Source organism: Silurus meridionalis, chromosome 3 (genome assembly GCF_014805685.1).
Source record: "Silurus meridionalis isolate SWU-2019-XX chromosome 3, ASM1480568v1, whole genome shotgun sequence".
Taxonomy (NCBI): domain Eukaryota; kingdom Metazoa; phylum Chordata; class Actinopteri; order Siluriformes; family Siluridae; genus Silurus; species Silurus meridionalis.
Genome location: NC_060886.1, coordinates 27109525 through 27128518, shown reverse-complemented (window position 1 = coordinate 27128518; position 18994 = coordinate 27109525). Strand labels below are relative to the sequence as shown.

At 36.0% G+C, this 18994-nt stretch overlaps 1 protein-coding gene and 2 long non-coding RNA genes across 3 annotated transcripts; 2 read left to right on the top strand and 1 right to left on the bottom strand.

Annotated features, from left to right (window-relative positions):
* Positions 1 to 295: 295 nt before the first annotated feature.
* Positions 296 to 4320, bottom strand: LOC124382977. The gene is made up of 3 exons (XR_006925156.1): positions 4223 to 4320; positions 1659 to 2031; positions 296 to 747 (listed from the first exon to the last, which is right to left on the bottom strand). It is a non-coding gene; the product is annotated as an uncharacterized LOC124382977 (long non-coding RNA).
* On the top strand, positions 2568 to 8693 carry LOC124382975. Its single transcript, XR_006925154.1, has 4 exons — positions 2568 to 3995; positions 6713 to 6856; positions 8407 to 8444; positions 8589 to 8693. It is a non-coding gene; the product is annotated as an uncharacterized LOC124382975 (long non-coding RNA).
* A 125-nt stretch (positions 8694 to 8818) lies between these two features.
* LOC124382732 (little elongation complex subunit 1-like) lies at positions 8819 to 13258 on the top strand. The gene is made up of 11 exons (XM_046844938.1): positions 8819 to 8828; positions 9881 to 9963; positions 10075 to 10111; positions 10201 to 10239; positions 10443 to 10927; positions 11149 to 11317; positions 11460 to 11620; positions 12266 to 12456; positions 12703 to 12803; positions 12895 to 12993; positions 13080 to 13258. The coding sequence occupies exons 1-11, from the start codon at positions 8819 to 8821 to the stop codon at positions 13256 to 13258; spliced, it is 1554 nt and encodes a 517-aa protein (XP_046700894.1).
* The last annotated feature ends 5736 nt before the right edge of the window (positions 13259 to 18994 follow it).

Here is an 18994-nt window from a genome sequence, read left to right as displayed (position 1 = left end):
ACCTGGTCTTCTACTCTGGTTCTGCTGCAGGATGGAGGGAGTGTGTTGCACTGTTAGAAGATGGAGGGATCAGTGTAGCAATGATAGAGGATGGAGGGAGGACAGGATTTAAGTGAATCAATAGTTCAGTTCATTGATGTTACAAGCTGGGTTTAAAGTCAGTCAAGTTTATTTCTAAAGCACTTTTCACAGTGGACAATGTCTCAAAGCAGTTTTACAGAATAAAAAAAAAATAAGGTGAATGATGTGTATTTATTCCAGATGACCAGTCTGGGGCGACTGTGGCAAGAAAAAACTCCCTTAGATGTTATGAGGAAGAAACCTTGAGAGGAACCAGACTCAAAAGGGGAACCCATCCTAGTTTACGTGATATCAAGAGTGTGATTATAAATCTTAAAACAATACAAAACATCAAGGAGTAAAACTAACATTAGCACCGGAATGTGAGATTGTGATTAATGTCCTTTCTACAGTCTTTTACAGTCAGTCGAGGGAATGGAACCAGGAGCTACTGAGCAACCCATAAAAAAGCCCAACATTTGAGATCATCGTAGATCCAACACCAGCTTCTCTATGCCTTCAAACACTCAAAGAGGTCCAATCTCCAAACACTACATGTGAAATCCAAATGCCGCTGGTACGTCTGTAGATGGTTCAGGGTGTTTGCGAGCTCGGCATCTACTTCTTTAAAGGTCCATAAGCTTCATGAGTTGGGACACGACTGGAGCTGGCACAACCTCAAGATGCCTTGGGATGGGTAGAGAAAGAGAAGCAGTGGAGAGAAATTAGCGTATCTGCTGTACATAATATTAACAAGTACAAGTTGATAATGTGCATTTGATCAGAGGTACTGGAGCACAAGGTTATGATATGTGATGTGTGTAGGCCTTGGATTAACCTGTATATGTCTCTATTTAAATCTACAAAATGATAATGATCAGACAGGTAGGATTTGAATCAACTTAATGCCTGTCCCTGAATGCCGATGTAATTCTGTAAGCGATCTAAGAGCTAGTCAAACTAACAGAGAGATGTACACTGGCCATCGTCTGAAGCTAAAAACAGGTAATTTGTGGTTTTAACTAGCGCAGTTTCTGCTATGATAGAGCCAGAAACGTGACTGAAACTTTTAAAATATATTGTTTTCTTGTAAGCAGGAGCATAACTGGGCAGAAACAATTTAAAATGGGTCTGAGATTTGATAGTTCATTTGAGTCCAAATTAGGTTTCTAAATGAGAGGCTTAATAACTGCCAACTTGAGGAGTTTAGGCACGTTTGAAAAGAGACCAGCTGTATGTAACACTTCTTTCAGTAGTTTAGTTGGAATTGGATCTAACAGACATGTTGTTGACTTGGCTTTGGTAATAAGATCACACAGTTCTTCCTGTCCTATACTGTACTTGTAAAGCATTGTAATTGCAATTGTGAAGCTTTAGGTGAGACTGGATCATGAGATGCTGTTAGAGGTTGGAACTTTGTTGTGTTTACTTTTTTGACATTTTGCTGTTTTAACAGTAATAAGATTATTTGTGGTTCTTGTAGTGTATTTATTCCTTGATCTTACTATAAGGTTTCTATAAAAGTAGCTGTATGTGTACTTGTAACTATTTGGTTTGTTGTAAACAGCTATTATCATTGTAATTGCATAATGTCTTACCAGTCAGATGGAGTGCAGCATCCTGGAAATGTTGTCTGATTGGAATCCCGCTAAAATTCTGCGAAGGTGCAGGCCATCAGGGCCAAAAAACCTAGGACACTCCCAGAAATAATTCCAGTTATCAACAAAGGGTAGTTTGTATTCTTGACACCATGACTGTAGCTATTTATTTTGAGGAAAAAGTCTACTGAAGCACTCAATTCCTTGCTGTTATGTGGGAAACGGTCCTGACACTATGCTGCTCATCGTGGATGATGTGCTGCATATCGTCTCAGCCAGAAGCTTTCTGGATCTCCATTTGCCTCAGCCTGATGTTGTTTGTTCCAGCATAGATGAAGACAGCTCAGAAGATCTCGTAAAGGATCATGGATACCTGCGCAGCGACATAAAGAAAACGAGCACCAGGAAAACAGCGAGTGTGTACTTTACCTTTGGCTGCAGTAACTCCAAGAATTATGGTATCAGGATACACAATCTAATGCTCATGTAACTGTTAATATTCAGTGTTACAGTCTACTGGTCATGCAAGTCTACATACTTGATGTTACAGTCTACTGCTCATTAATCTGGACATACTCAGTATAACAGTCTCCTGTTCATGGAACGATACATGCTTAGTATTACAGTTTACTGGCCATCAAACTGTACATACTCAGTGTTACAATCTACTGCATATCAAACTGTACATACTACTCAGAATTAGTCTGATGCTAAAGGAACATTACGTACTCAGTGTTATAGTCTAATGCACATGTAACTGTTAGGGATGCACCGAAATGAAAATTCTTGGCCGAAAACCGAAAAAGAGACCAAGGCCGAAAACCGAAACACTGAAAGAAATTATTGCAATTATTAATAATTATTATTTTTTCAATTGCATAAATTAATATTGAAGTTTCAAAGAATAAATTACAAATGATGAAAATATTTATTTATAGCACATTGCAACAATGCACAGGATAAAATAAAATTCAAACAATGTCTGTCGTGAAACTGACTGCTGAAATATCTGCAGTTATATGCTTATGAACGTGAGTTGCAACAACATTAAACAGCTCAGGTAAACACACCTCTGAAAAATGTCGTCTGCTCGGCATGGCATAACAGGGCTCAATGTGCTCGATCAGCCTGCGAAACTCCAACATCTTCTACGACAGTGTCTGATCATCTAAGGCAATGAATTCCATAATCTTTTTGTGTAATGACCTTTGCCATGACACTATCACTGGGAAACTTCCTTGCCTTTTCAAAAACGTCCGCCACAGACGGAGTGCACATGCTCGGAGGGGTTTTGCTTTTCTGTGCCGCGTTCCTCTCATATTCAGCATAGGGATCGGGATGTTTGGATTTCAGCTGATAAATTAAACCAGACATGCAGACGCACCTCCTCTTGAAATTTCGGCATTACACGTTTTGCAAATCGCTATCCGTGGGTCTTTCTCAGATATACTGAAATACGTCCACACATGTTGCTGCAGGCGCAGTTTCTGTTTGCGTCATCACATAAGAATCTACATACATAATTTTACAACTTACTGCTCAAGTGAACTGCTGACGTAACTGTACACAGTCACTGTTATAGTCTTCTGCTCATGTAACTGTATATGCTCAGTGTTAGTCTGCTGCTCATCGAACTGTACATACTCAGTGTTACAATCTACTGCACATATAAATGTACATACTCAGTGTTACAATCTACTGCTCATGCAAGTGTACATAGTGTTACGGTCTACTGTTCATGTAACTGTACATACTTAGTGTTACAGTCTACTGCTCAAGGAACTGTACATACTCAGTGTTATAATTTACGGCACATTTAAATGTACATACTCAGTGTTATAACCAACTGCACATAAAACTCTACAAACTCAGTGTTACAGAGTACTGCTAATACAACTGTACATATTTAGTGTTACAGTCTACTTCTCATGAAACTGCACATACTGTTTTACAATCTACTGCTCATGTAACTGTACATACTCAGTGATATAGTCGTATATGTTATTGTCACTTTATTCATCCCAGAGGGATTTTCATGATGAGTTGTACATAATAATCTGTAACTGTACATACTACTCTATACCCTGTACATAGTGTTATACTCTTAATAAAAGCTGCCTTCATTGTGTACTATTTGTTCTACAGGGTGGACTATCCTCCTCCACATAGAGCACAAGTGACACAATGAGTTTTGGCGTCTCTGTGACGTCACTGTATTGTTAAAAACCCAGAACGCGGAGCAGCAGCCCACAGACTACCTTCTATTAAGTGTCAAACTTCTCCACCACGCAACTAACCGCGATCAATTTCATCTTCTAAAGTGTCAACACACCAGCGGTATTTACCCTTAAAACACGTTTTGGATCTATTCCTACAATGATACACGTTCACGAATCTGATCTTCAGTTTAATTGATTGATTTCATTAATGTTCGAGGATTCATCGTTAGTCACGCGCTAGTCACGTGCTTTACACAGACCATCCGGGAAGCTCTAGCTAGCATGAAAGTAGTAGTAAACTACCTAAAACGTCACATAAACACGATAAATACTCATTAAAATTACCTTTAGTTGCTGTAGACAAAAGGATCAGTCCAGTGAGTAAAAAAGCATTCATAAAGACCGAACAGGTGTTGTGCCTAATTCAAACCCCCGGTCTGAAATCAACCCCCCTTCGCGTGCACGCGGACAGTACCGTCGTATTTCCTGTAGATGGCACTAAAAACACGGAAGGCAGGCTGAATGTAAACCCCCTGCCTGAATTCTAACCCCATTTATTTTTCCTTTATACTCAGAGTTACCAAACTTGCTGTGATACACCTACACAAGTAATAATGTATGTGTAAAATATTACATTTAATCTAACAACATGGACAGCTGTATTATTTAGGGGGGTATTATTTAGGCAAGCTGAATGTAAACCCCCTGCCTGAATTCAACCCCCCCTCTATTTCTTTTTCCTTCGTACTCAGAGTTACCAAACTTGCTGTGATACAAATACACAAGTAATAATATTTAATGCACAAAGTTTTGTTCGATTTATACAGACAGCTCTATTTTTCAAAATGTCAAAAAATCTCGAGCTCATGCATGTAAAACTTACAAAACCATACAAAATAAAAATCCACTAATAGAAGAGGTGTATAAAAAGTGTTACTCCTTTATTTCTACTTTTGACAGGCATGACACAAAAAGTGCACTTGTGATGTCGCCTGGATACATGATTGATGGTACCACCATTTGCAGCAGTCACAGGCAATCTGAAATGAAGAGAAGGCATAATTTTCTTCAAGGCACTAGACAGACACTGTAACCAATAATTAAATTGTGATAGATAGTGAATAATCTTGCCCATAGAAAACAGTAAATATCCAGATATTATCACCACTTTTCTCCCCACAGCCATGGCACAGTTGGCTCAGGTCATCTAAAATAACCAATTCAAGTGAGAAGATTATATGATTTGCATTGAATGTTCAGTCAGTGAATGTACATTCAAAATGTACATTGCAAAAGAAAATATATCCTATTTCAACCAAACGTACAGGTAAATTTCTGCTAAACAAGCAGGTAGTCAAATGAGTTGGTGAGGATGATGGTAGATAGGTGTGGTGATTAAGAAGGATGTACAGTTAATAACTAGGGAGGAAATGTAGAGTGTAGAAGAGGCAGGCATTCTTACTGCTGAATGCTGATCATAAACAGTTGTGCTCCTTTTTTGTAGAGGCTGCTATGATTTTTTCAGGATTCATTTAAGAATGTAAAAAAAAACAGCATTTATCTAAAATGGAAATCTTTTCTAAAATTATAAGCCTTTACAATCACTTTTTATTTGTTTAACACGTCCTTGCTGAAAAAAGTAGGCTATATTTTCAAAAACAAAAAAAGAAAAATTCAACACTGAACCAAACTTGTAGTGTATTTTCTTAAAAAAAATAAAATAACATTTTTTTTATATATATACATATATAATCAGCACAACTGTTTCCACCATTGATAATAAATCAGAATGTTAGAAGAATTCTAAAGGTTTGTGTGAAATAGAGGGGGGGAAGAATTCAGGCAGGGGGTTTACATTCAGCTTGCCTAAATAATACCCCCCTAAATAATACAGCTCTCCATGTTCTTAGATTAAATGTAGTATTTTACACATACATTATTACTTGTGTAGGTGTATCACAGCAAGTTTGGTAACTCTGAGTATGAAGGAAAAAGAAATAGAGGGGGGGGGTAGAATTCAGGCAGGGGGTTTACATTCAGCTTGCCTTCCGTGTTTTTAGTGCCATCTATAGGAAATACGACGGTACTGTCCGCCTGCACGCGAACGGGGGTTGATTTCAGACCCGGGGTTTAAATTAGGCACAACACCGGCAAAATCCCGACATCACACAGTAGCTAAACTGCGTGCGCCACACCCCAAAGCCACGCCCCCTTCATAACGGAACCGTGTAGAGCAGTGGTCCACAACCCCCGGGTCAATTGGTACCGGGCCGCATAGAAAGAATACATAACTTACATTATTTCCGTTTTATTTATTATTTAATTCTGAAATTTGTTTTATTTTGGGAAACTGTCTGTCTATGACTTGATGCATGTCATGATGCCTCGGTCACATGACTTACCTCCATCCACTACCTTCTTAAAGGGGCTCCGGCCACTAACACATAATACATTACCGCTAAATTCAAACCCCCAAGCGAGCAAAATGAACAAAAACAACGCGTTTATTACTGTATTCAGAAAATACCAGTTTTTATGCCGGTCATATAATTTTATTTTGTTGTATTTGTCCGCCACACCTTAATGGCCGGTCCATGAAAATATTGTCCGACATTAATCCGGTCCGTGAAAATATTGTCCGACATTAATCCGGTCCGTAAAAAAATATTGTCCGACATTGATCCGGTCCATGGCGAAAAAAAGGTTGGGACCACTGGTGTAGAGGACAATAGTCACCTTGAGCATAATCTAAAAAAAAAAGAAAACACTTATTGTTCAGAGAAAAAAAAAAAACATATAAATGATTTGTAATAAAAGCTGTTCTTTTTTTTCCAGATTCAGCAAATTGCCTAAAAGGGAAAACTAGAAAAGACCCACAGAAATGCAAAAGTCAAGAAGAAGAAAGCTGACGCTTCAGGACATTTATTGCGATTGGTCGGATACACTTGATTTTTATACTAACAACGAACACAGAGAATTGTATGATGGATGCTTTTCTAAATAACCACACACACACACACACACACACACACACACATACATATATATACACCACGAGGTGAGATCTTGCATTGAGCCCCAGTCCGAGGGAGATTGACAGTCATGTTTAGTTTCTTCCATTTTCTAATGATTGCTCCAACAGTGGACCTTTTTTCACCAAGCTGCTTGGCAATTTCCCCGTAGCCCTTTCCAGCATTGTGGAGGTGTACAATTTTGTCTCTAGTGTCTTTGGACAGCTCTTTGGTCTTGGCCATGTTAGTAGTTGGATTCTTACTGATTGTATGGGGTGGACAGGTGTCTTTATGCAGCTAACGACCTCAAACAGGTGCATCTAATTTAGGATAATAAATGTAGTTGGGGAGGACATTTTAAAGGCAGACTAACAGGTCTTTGAGGGTCAGAATTCTAGCTGATAGACAGGTGTTCAAATACTTATTTGCAGCTGTATCATACAAATAAATAGTTTAAAAATCATACATTGTGATTTCTGGATTTTCTTTTTTAGATTATGGCTCTCACAGTGGACATGCACCTACGATGACAATTTCAGACCCCTCCATGATTTCTAAGTGGGAGAACTTGCAAAATAGCAGGGTGTTCAAATACTTATTTTCCTCACTGTATATATAATTTTTTTTTTATTATTATTTTTAAAATTTATTTTATTTTTTGAAAGAATAACAATACAACGTACAAGATCCAGGTACAAAAACTGAATTATACAATTAACTATCCACAGTTAACAGAACAAAAAATAGTTAGAAGATATACAGTATAAGCAAACAACAAAATATAAGTAATTAAATAACACTAGACAGACCAACAAACAAACAAACAAACAAACAAATAAATAAATACATAAAGGGAGGGAAAAAATTGTTGGGACAATAACAGGATATTTGTGGTTTTCTATTAGATTCAATGAGTTCAAAAGTATTTGTATTTCACAGAGAAAAAGCTATATTTTTGAAAGAGATTTTGAAAATTTACATTTGTGAATATAGAACTTGGCCATTTAAATATTCAAGATGACAGTGTATTTAAGTGGCTTGTTATTGTGGCTACAAAAGATAATTATATCCTTTTAACGTGAAATTAAATGAATACTGAATAAAATTATAAATGTAATTTTCCAAGTACCACACTACAAGTAAAAAAAATAAGGAATAAATTTTTTTACTGTTGGTTGCAAGTTGTACAAAGAACTGCAATGGCCACATATTTCATATTTGCAATTTTGGAATTGACAGGATAAATACAGTGTAATATTTATAATATTCCTGACCTTGTTTGGAATAGGATATTTGTATGAATTTTTTTTTTTTCCAATTTATGTTATCAATTACTGAAACCCAAAATAATTTACATATTGTATACACACATATATATATATATATATATATATATATATATATATATATATATATATATATATATATATATATATATATATATATTTATTTATTTATTTATTTATTTATTTATTTGAGTTGATGTTCTATGTAAATGTTTCTTTTTCTTTTCCACAGAAATGGCAGTGTTGAAAACCATCTTCTGGCATTTAAAGGTGTGTTTAGTTTTGATGGTTCTGCCTGCAGTGTTAAAGCCAGTACAATCACATTACTGCATTATACATTTCTATTAAATAAACATATAATGTGATTAGTGGATCTGAGCACCTTTTAATTTTATTTTGTTAATTATTTTACAGAAACCGACACCAGACAAAATCTGGAAATCCGAGGCCTGGAGGGCAAAGTCAGTAGCCCCAAGAAACTCATGTCCATAGTTGAGGTACAATCTACTTATTTTACATGCAGACATCATTCAACTCTTAGTGAGAATTGTGACTAAATAAAACTAAATGTAATTGAGTTGGATTTGTCAGTTTATCTTTTTTATGAACCTAAACAGAAAGAACTCTTCAAAAGGGAGAGCGAGATGAACAAAGGTAATACTGAAATCTCTGTTTGAGTTTCTGTATATTTTGATTGCAGAGAAAAGTGTTTCTCTATGCAGACTGAGAATGAGTGTGTGTGTCTGTGTGTGTAGTTGTTATATTAAATATCAGAATCAAATATAAAAATTAGGACTGTCAAAATGAACGCAGTAATAACGCGTTAACACAAATTCATTTTATCTGCACCAATGTTATTAATTGCGGGATTAATGCAGTGTGTATTTCTGTGAATATTTTTATCAAAAATATAAATACAAAAATATAAAAAAGGCCGAAATTAAAACCTTCAATGCAACACATTTATTTACTTTATTCATCTATTTCTTTACTTAGATATATAAAATAAATAAATAAACTCCACCGGAAAGCAAGGTTTCATTTGGTGATTTGCAAAAATCTTTTGTCTTTATGTCCTCTTGTCTTTATTGAGTTTGTTTTCACTAATAATAACCATACATTTGCATAAAGCATTTATATTTGTCTATGCCCTTGTTGATTAGAGTATTAAAAACTTGGAGTATTAATTTAAGGTAAATTAGATTGTGTAACCCTAATATAGGAAGTAAATTTAAGTTGTGATTAATTGTAAGTTAACTCATGACAATCATTTGCTTAATCACAATTAAATATTTCAATTGATTGACAGCCTAAATATTAATCTGAAGCAAGGTCTAGTTTCCAGCCTGACACTAAAACAGGTAGTGGTAATGGCTACTCTTCACTTAAATGTCAGAGCCCAAACATCTATACTTTACCTTGAGTAAAAAATATAGTCAGAACTTTTACCAGAGTATTTTAAAACATGAGTATCTGTACTTCTACTTAAGTAAAGTATTTGTGTACTTTTGCCACCTCTGTTTTCTATAAAATATTCTCGTATGGCCGCCTCATGACCCTCTGTTCTTTTGAACATGTATTACTCTTGACAAATCTCCCTTCAAAAAAAGATATGTTGTGCTCATTACTGCTTCATTACTGCTAATTTTATTCACACCTTAAACACTTCCTTCTATATACTGTGTTTGTTGTGTACCATTTTACAGACGCTAAAACCAGTCAAAATCTTGAAATCCGAGACCTGAATTTCAAAGTCACAAGCCTTGAGAAAAGCATCTGTTTAATGAAGGTCCATTTTTTTATCCTATTTATTAAACTTTCAGTGAAAATTGTGACTAAATAAAACTACATGCACGTGTGTTGGATTTGTCAGTTGATGTTTGTTTTAATTCTTTACCAGGAAAAACTCTCCAAACTGGAGAACGAGTTGAACAAGGGTAATACTGAAATCTCTTTGAGTTTCTGTATATTTTGATGTATAAAGTATTTGCATCGACTCTGAATGAACTGGTTATTGTCATTACAGAGAAAAAGAGTTCCTCCAATAAGCAGAAAGCTGACAAAGGTATTCTAGAAAATGTACAACTATGCATGTGATAAACCTAGTATGTACATTTTCTTCCAAAAGTATTGGAACATTTGTTTTGTATGCAATGAAAAAAGAGTCGACAATGCAAAGATTTTAACCATCCTAATGAACCTAAATTTGTAACAATCATTTTTTGTTGTTTATTTTATTGTACATGTTTTAATTTATATTTAATGCAGGCCTTCAAAATGAAGAAAAGTCTTTGTCTCATCTGACCCACATCTCAGCATTCCATCCAGTTCCTTTTGCTGTTTTGGAGTTTGGATCAGATCCTCCCAGGCATGCCATTCGTGTTGAAGCAGTTTTGCCCTCCAAGCAGGAGAGCTCTGAACAGAGGCACAAATATTCCATCTTAGGAAATAAAACCATTAACATCTCTGGCCAAGCTTTTACCAAGACAAACGCAACAGCAAAGAGAACTGCATCAGACGTGTCACCACCCAGGATTGTTAAAAGGCCTCGACTTGATACTGCTTCAGCTGATCCTGCAAACACAGCACACAAGACACAATCTCTCATCTCCAGTGCATTAGAAACAGTGCAAAAGTTTTGTTATGATGTTTTACCTAAAGACAGAATTCATGCACTTCTCAAAGGTACAAGTGACCTTCCTGTTCTGAGAGATGAAGAGAAAGCAATCATTTTTCAGTTTTGTGTAAACAAGGTCAGTTCTTATCTTCTGTTTTATTTAGTGTGCATGCAATTAAAATTATTTTATTGTTTTAAAGTGAATCCAATGTTCTTAGTTGATGTTTTTAAACTAAACAGTGGATATGATTTATCATGTAAAATTTGTATTCCCTAATATTTGTTTTAAATACATGATTTGAATACATGTTTAATTAAGTTGGATTTTAGATGATCATTTTCTTCAATTTTATTTAGTCCTCAGCAGAGACGTTTCTCTCAGTGATTTTAAACAAGATCAAGGCAGAGAGAGAGTCTATGGGACCTGATCTCCTGCAGTCTCTCTGTAGGGTTTATGTGGGTGTGTGTCAAAAGAGAAGAGACCATCACAAAGCACATGCCCTCGCCTACAGATTTCTTAAAGAAGGTGAGATTATATTGACATTTCATTACATATCTACTAAAAAATTTCTGGACAATGATACAGAGAAGCCAATTGTTGTTGGTTAAGTATTTTTTTCAATACAGTGTATTTTCAGTCTGTGATAATGTTTTGTTTTCTTCAACAGAATTTCCTGATTCCACCAAACTGATTATGGCGATGGTGACAGCATGGCCAAGTCTTTTTACCTATGACAGCCCTTTATGCCGAGCCATTCACATAGTCAGCAAACTGAAAGCAAGGGGAAACATATTAGATTTGCTCAGCAAGTATCTGCACTGGAATGAGGTAAGTAGATGAATTACAGTGTTCCTTTCAGTGTCGTTTTATATTACTGGCAGACCAGAACAGTCATTAAACATCTTTATTCAACTGGACTTTTTATGTATTTTACTGCATTCTTGATCTACTTTTGATTTCCAAGTGTAAGTGTAATCTAGTGGTACAAATTCCTTATAAATCCATGTTGAACTAAATCAACAAGTAATTAGTTATTTTCTTTATAGTTCAAGAGAAAAGTGTTACTGGACTTCACTATTGTAGGATATTTTACTAGCCGTACATGCAAGCAGAGTAGAGGCAATATAGAACCATGTGACACTGTGCCTGCTACTGAATAAACAAACTAAGTACTCGCACACGCACCACTCTAGAGAATTATTGAGTTCACCACCACAAGGGTCTTTAATAAAGTGTGCTACTTTACATGTTTATTTTATATATCCTGATGTCATCTGGAAGTAATTTTCTACGACTCTTCCTATATTAGGGTTAATACATGGAGGTTATAAAGGAGCAGAATGCACTTTTACAGCACAACCTCAGTATTTAAAGGATCTGCAATTGTGATTGTCAGCTTTCAGTTACCACCACATTGATGCAAACGTTGTTTTATTGAACTTTTTATTAAAGAAAAGATGTGTATTCTACCAGGAACCTCCAGAACCCATCTACAGCACCATCGCTAGCACACTGAAGGCTCTTCTTGAAGACAGCAGTCTGACCTTTCAGAAGAACAGTTGGTTTGGTGATGATCTCTGCCCTGCTGCCTGGGACTACATATTTAGCCTGGATCTTCTATGTGCACAACTGGGCTGGACATGGACTTTTACCAATATTATACGGTACTGAATGCAAAATGTCTTTATTATATTTCATTCTCATCTTCCTAGGTTCATTTATAAAATGTTATATAAATTAGAAACCTGCAAATATGACAGACTCAAATGAGAGTGCATGATAATGAGGCTAAAATATTGCAAATTTTCGATTCTTGTTGCATAAACTCACAATTGATCGTAGAACCACAATAGCCATTTTTATTACTGTCACAAAAAGCCTTAATATATAATTTTTATTTTTTTTACTAGAAATGAAATTTGGCTGATCCTGGACACTTTGCTGTTGCAAACAAGATCAGAACAAACACCGTACCGAGACGTCTCTGAAGCAGCTGTTTTCAGGCTACTTGGTAAGTTTTCTGTGAATCCTGCTTTGGAGCATCATCTCACATTATTTTCTTATTTAGTTTTTTGCTTGTGGTCTTTGTCCATGTCAAACAGGGCGACTTGGACAACTAGGCCTTAAGGAGAACCAGACAGTGTCAGTGCGAAATCTTTTAAAAGGCATACATACGTTTTTAAACCAAAAACTCTCAAAAGGTATTATTTATCTTTATTCTCTGCTTTTTAGTTCTCTTTTAACAGGAAAGTGCTTTAGCAAGTCCTAATTTTATGATGGATTTCAGATATGCCATGGGAGGTGCAGCTCGCAATGGTCTATGCCACTCATGATCTGGCACCCTGCAACCCCAAAGACACTCTAAAGACTTTAGAATCATGGCGGCAAAAAATCAGACAGCCTGTTCCTCCAGCCGTCACCAAGTGCCTTAAGCAAATCGGCTTCCTCTGTCACCAAAACTATTAAAAGACCAAATTAGGATGGGTTCCCATTTTGAGTCTGGTTTCTCTCAAGGTTTCTTCCTTATAACATCTAAGGGAGTTTTTCCTTGCCACAGTCGCCATGCTCATCAGGGATAAATGCACACCATTTACCTCAACTGTTGATTTCTGTAAAGCTGCTTTGAGACAATGTCTGTTGTGAAAAGCACAAGTTGACCTAACTTTATCACTTTTTAGATTAATTTTATAGATTAATCTTATAGCAATTCATTTCTAAAACCTTCTATACAAATAAATAAAATACATTTTCAGTACAGTATTAGCTGTTGTCAAAGATTATATTAGTTTATATCTATGTGGAAAAAGTCTGTATGCTACTGTATAGACCTGATGAAAGAAGTCAGTCAGTTTGGATCAGGAACAGCAGATGTGTATTTCAGTCACCAGCTGTTTAGACTGTGAATTATGTCTGTGCAGCAATGCACAGCTCCAATCATCAAGTTTACCAGTGACATGACCGTGTTGAGTCTCACAGCAGGAACAAGAAGACAGCTTTCTGACAGGAAATGCAGTGGATAATGGATTGGTGCTGACTCAACAATCTTGGTGTTTACCTGTGGAGAACCTCACCTGGTCTCTCAAATCATCCAGCATTTCTCAGATTTCTCAGTACACACAAACACACATACACAAACACACACAAAATGAAAACATTCTATACAACTTTGCACTTTTCTTTCTTTTTAACCTGCTGCTAAAGAATCTAAAATGTTTGTTTACATATGCAATATTTATTATTATATGCACAAGAATTTACACACATGCACTTCAGTCCTGTAGTCCTGCATAGTCTTGATTATTAGTTTTGTGTTGTTTTGTGTAATTCGGTCTTGTTTAATGTAACACCCTGGTCCTGGAGCAAGATTGTTTCTTTAACTGTGTACTGTACCAACTGTATATATATGTAATAAAAAAGCCACTTGACTTCAGTGGCATTTTTCTTATTCTGCTACATTTTGCACTAAATGTATTTGTAGGGTTTCCACCCAATGGCCCAATGACGGAATCCACTGGTGTGGGTGAAGGTGTGCTGCATGTTAGTCCTTCTCGCGTGGCTGTAAAAGATTACTCAAATAGATTGCACTTTGTTACATTAATCCAATTTTAACCTCTAATCTGACTCCAATTTATAATAAAGATTTAACTTGAATATCTCTAATTCAAGCTGATCACCCTATTGGTTGTACTTCTTCTTTAATTTTAATAGATTATTCTAAGCATTCCGTCTTTTCAATTAATAAATTATTATGGTCCTGGAGTCGCTTAGAACCTTGTGCTCGGCTAACGATACCTGCTCACGGAGGCACATTGGCCAGTCTGAATCTTAGTCAGAGGATATAACGGTAAACTAATATTCTTTAAGTAGGCCGCTCACTGCTTGCTCATTCATAAAGAACTATTGATTTAGGTACTTGGTCATAACTTGCTAAGTCAGTGATAGCCGCACATGCTCACGGACACAAACTCGCCAGACTGTCCCTTAGTCAGAGGATATAACGGTAAACTAATATTCTTTAAGTAGGCCGCCAATGCTTGCTCATTCATAAAGAATACTGTATTTAGTCATAACTTGATAAAGTCAGAGATAGTCAGAAATCCGAAGGTCTCAGACGTTGTGCTCTATGCTCCATCCGTTCATGAGCCTTCAGTTTGTACTATACTGGTCACAGATTTGCGGTAACTCCAGACTACATATTCCACTAGATTTAAATGATTTCAGGAAATTTCGAGTTAATCAATAATTTTACATTTATTTGCCATGGCAAATAAATGTAAAATTATTGATTAACTCTGAAATTTCCTAAAAATTCACAATTTAACAATAGTGAATTTTCATAGTTTGTTATTTTAAGACGGTTCTCACACTGCTTTGCACACATTCCTTTGTCTGTTCAGTGTCTATAGAATATTTACGATGTTAGAATGTAAGGTAAACAGGGAGTCTTTATCTGGTCTCACACATCTCCGGCTAGTATATCCTCTTGTCTAAACAGGAAACAACTTTAGGTCAGCTTTCTTTCCAATGTGTGTATATATACGTGTCTGCTGCCTGCAATAAACTGAAGAAGAACATTTGCTGTGTGCTGTGTGATTCTTCCCTGATCTCAGAAAGGCACTACGGGCATCGCATGTCGTATGGAAAACTTTTCCAAGAATTAAGTTTCGTTTGGGCATGATAAAAATCTAACACTGAAGAACTGTAAAAAAGAGCAAAAACTGAATGACATGACAAATGACAAAGTGACATGACAAATCATGTTTGTGAAATAAACATTGTAATAGTGAAAATATGAATATTTTATAATCCTGATCAGCTTTTTATATTAACAAAAAACGTTAAACTGTGCAATAAATGATCAAAATCAAAAAGACAATCAATTTTTGGAATGAAAATTGTATTTGTCTTTATATTTTTTTTATATATATTTTATAAAGAGAAAAGCAGTGGGCTTAAGACAGATCCTTTCAGAACACCAAACTTTACTTCAGAGAATGTGGAGAACTCACCATTTGCAATAACAAACTGAAAGCGATCAGTCAAATAAGACATATGCCAGGAGAGCTCTGTTCCCTTTATTCCAACAACATTCTCAAGTCTAGCAAGCAGTATAATGTGATCAATGGTGTCAAAAGCTGCATTAAGTTTGAGCAAAACAAGTAAAGAGACAAAACTCTGATCAAAAACAAATACATTTTTGAAAATATTATGCCCTTTTCATAAGAAACATTAATAGTTATTATTGTTATGTTCATTAGGAGAATTTATAAAATAAAATAAAAAACTTTACAAGGTGCTATGAATAATTGAAAAATGACAATGGTGTCATAACAAATTAAGTTTAGACAAAATTAGATTTTTTTCATAATAAATCAATTTTCATATTCAGAAGCATAATTTCAAGAAAACTACTTAAAAATTGCAAACAGTGAAACGAAAAATAGTCATATTTTGGATACAACAAATGTTTTGTCATGGTAATGTAATTTATCGTTCACCTAATGCACCTTCATGAAATTATTCTTAAAAAATTAAAATTCATATTTTTCATAATTATAATTTTTTATGTCACCTTTTTGTTTTTTAATAACTTATTGCACCATTTAACATTTTTTAATACAATCATTCTAATTAATATTAAAAGTTATATTTATATTTATCATAGTTTTTAAGAAAACAGTCATCTTTTGGCTAAAATTTGATTTGTCATGTCACCTGTTTTCGATCTTTTTCCACTTTTTAATAATTATTTTTTATCAAAATATGCAAAGTAAAAAAATATATATTTTTTTTAATCATATTTGTATTACAATTTTTTATTTGTTTTTGTAAAAACATGATTTGCCATTTCATGTTTTGTTTTTCGTTAACTTGTTGCTCTATTTTTTTTATGAATTATGCTTAAGAAAATTAAATTAAATTTTTTCAAAATTAATTTTTTTTATGTAAAAAATGATTCATATCAGTGTCAAAACATAATTTGTCATACCTTTTAATTCAAATTTTTATAATAACTTTATTTTTATTTTTAAAAAGTCATATTTTAGATACAACAAATGCTTTGTCATCGCACTTTCTCATTTTTTGTTCATATTTTGGCACTTTCTCATGGCATGGCACTTTCTCATTCAAAATCATATTTTCATGATTATTTTTTTTTATTTATGAACAAAAGTTATACTTTTGTCAAAACATGGTCATGTCACCTTTTTGAGTTTTCAATCGCTTATTACACCTTTAACGGTTTTTAATAAAATTCTGCTAATTCATATAAAAAATAATATTTTTTATAATATATTGTTTTACGAAAAAAAAACAGCCATCAGGGAGGCACAAGCCAGTGTAAACTTAGTGCCGGTACCAAGCCAGGATAAATGGGGAGGGTTGCGTTAGAAAGGGCATCCCCGGTAAAACGTGCCAAATCGAATATGCGGATCACAAAAATGAATTTCATACCGGATCGGTCGAGGCCCGGGTTAACAACGACCGCCACAGGTATCGTTAGCCAACAGGGTACCGGTGGAAATTGGGCTACTGTTGGCCGAAGTAGGAAAAGGAGAGGAGGAAGACGTCTACAAAGACGGCAGGGAAAGGAGAGTGGAGGCTCGGGTTGGTACTTTAAATGTTGGTACTATGACTGATAAAGGGAGAGAGATAGCTGATATGATAGAGAGGAGAAAGGTAGATATATTGTGTGTTCAGGAGACCAAGTGAAAAGGGAGTAAGGGCAGGAACATTGGAGGTGGGTTTAAACTGTTCTGTCATGGTGTGGATGGAAACAGAAATGGTGTAGAAGTGATTCTGAAGGAAAAGTACAGTAGAGGAGAAGAGAGTTTCTGTTAGGGTGATGAAGGTGAAGCTGGAAGTTGAAGGGATGATGATAAATGTCATCATGCCTATGCTCCACAAGTAGGCTGTGAGATAGAGGAGAAGGAAAGATTCTGGAGTGAATTAGATGAAGTGGTAGATTGTGTACCTAGGAAAGAATGATTGGTGATTGGGGCAGACTTTAATGGGCATGTAGGTGAAGGGACCAGATGTGATGAGGAGGTGATGGGTAGGTATGGCCTTAAGGAAAGAAATGTGGAAGGGCAGATGGTTGTGGATTTTGCTAAAAGGATGGAGATAGCAGTGGTGAATACGTATTTTAGGAAGAAGGATGATCATAGGGTGACCTATAAGAGTGGAGGAAGGTGCTTAGAGGTGGACTATGTTCTATGTGGGAGATGCAACCTGAAGGAGATTGTTGACTGTAAGGTGTTGGCGGGGGACAGTGTAGCTAGACAGCATTGGATGGTGGTCTGTAGGATGGTTTTGGAGGCGAAGAAGAAGAGGAGGAGAGAGAGGACTGAAAGAAGAATTAGATGGTGGAAGCTGAAGGAGGAAGAGTGTAGTGTGAGGTTTCAATGAAGAGGTCAGACAGTGGCTTGGTGGTGGTGAAGTGGTGTTGGATGATCGGGTAACTACTGCAGGAGTAATGGGGTGGGAGCTTGAAAAGTACTTGGTGTGACATCTGGAAATAGAAAGGAAGACAAAAAGACATAGTGGTGGAATGAGGAAGTGCAGTAGAGCATAAGGAGAAAGAGGATGGCAAAAGGTTGAACACTAAGGAAGGAGAAAAGGATTTGTAGCGATTGGCCAGACAGAGGGACCAAGCTGGGAAGGATGTTCTGCAAGTTAGAGCAATAAAGGATGGAGATGGAAATGTGTTTGACTAATGAGGAGAGCGTGTTGAGAAGGTGGAGGGAGTATTTTGAGCAGCTGATGAATGAGGAAAATCAGAGAGAGGTTGGATGATGTGGAGTTAGTGAAGCAAGATGTGGATAGGATTAGTAAGGAGGAAGTGACAGCAGCGATTAAGAGGATGAAGAGTGGAAAGTCGGTTGGACCAGATGACATACTGGTAGAACCATGGAGATGTTTAGGAGAGATGGCAGTGAAGTTTTTAACCAGATTGTTTAACAAGATTCTAAAAGGTGAGAGGATGCCTAAGGAATGGAGAAGGAGTGTGCGGGTACCAATCTTTAAGCATAAGGGAGACCTGCAGTAACTACAGGGGAATAAAGTTGATCAGTCACACCATGAAGTTATGGGAAAGAGTAGTGGAAGCCAGGTTGAGAAAAAAAGGTGACCATCTGTGAGCAGCAGTATGGTTTCATGCCGAGGAAGAGCACCACAGATGCATTATTTGCTTTGAGAAGG

Bases quoted from the DNA above. Each gene is read 5' to 3' on its own strand.
- LOC124382732 (XM_046844938.1), top strand. The intron at 10,112-10,200 runs GTAATACTGAAA...TTGTCATTACAG, and splicing joins GGAGAACGAGTTGAACAAGG to AGAAAAAGAGTTCCTCCAAT. The intron at 12,994-13,079 runs GTATTATTTATC...GATGGATTTCAG, and splicing joins AAACCAAAAACTCTCAAAAG to ATATGCCATGGGAGGTGCAG.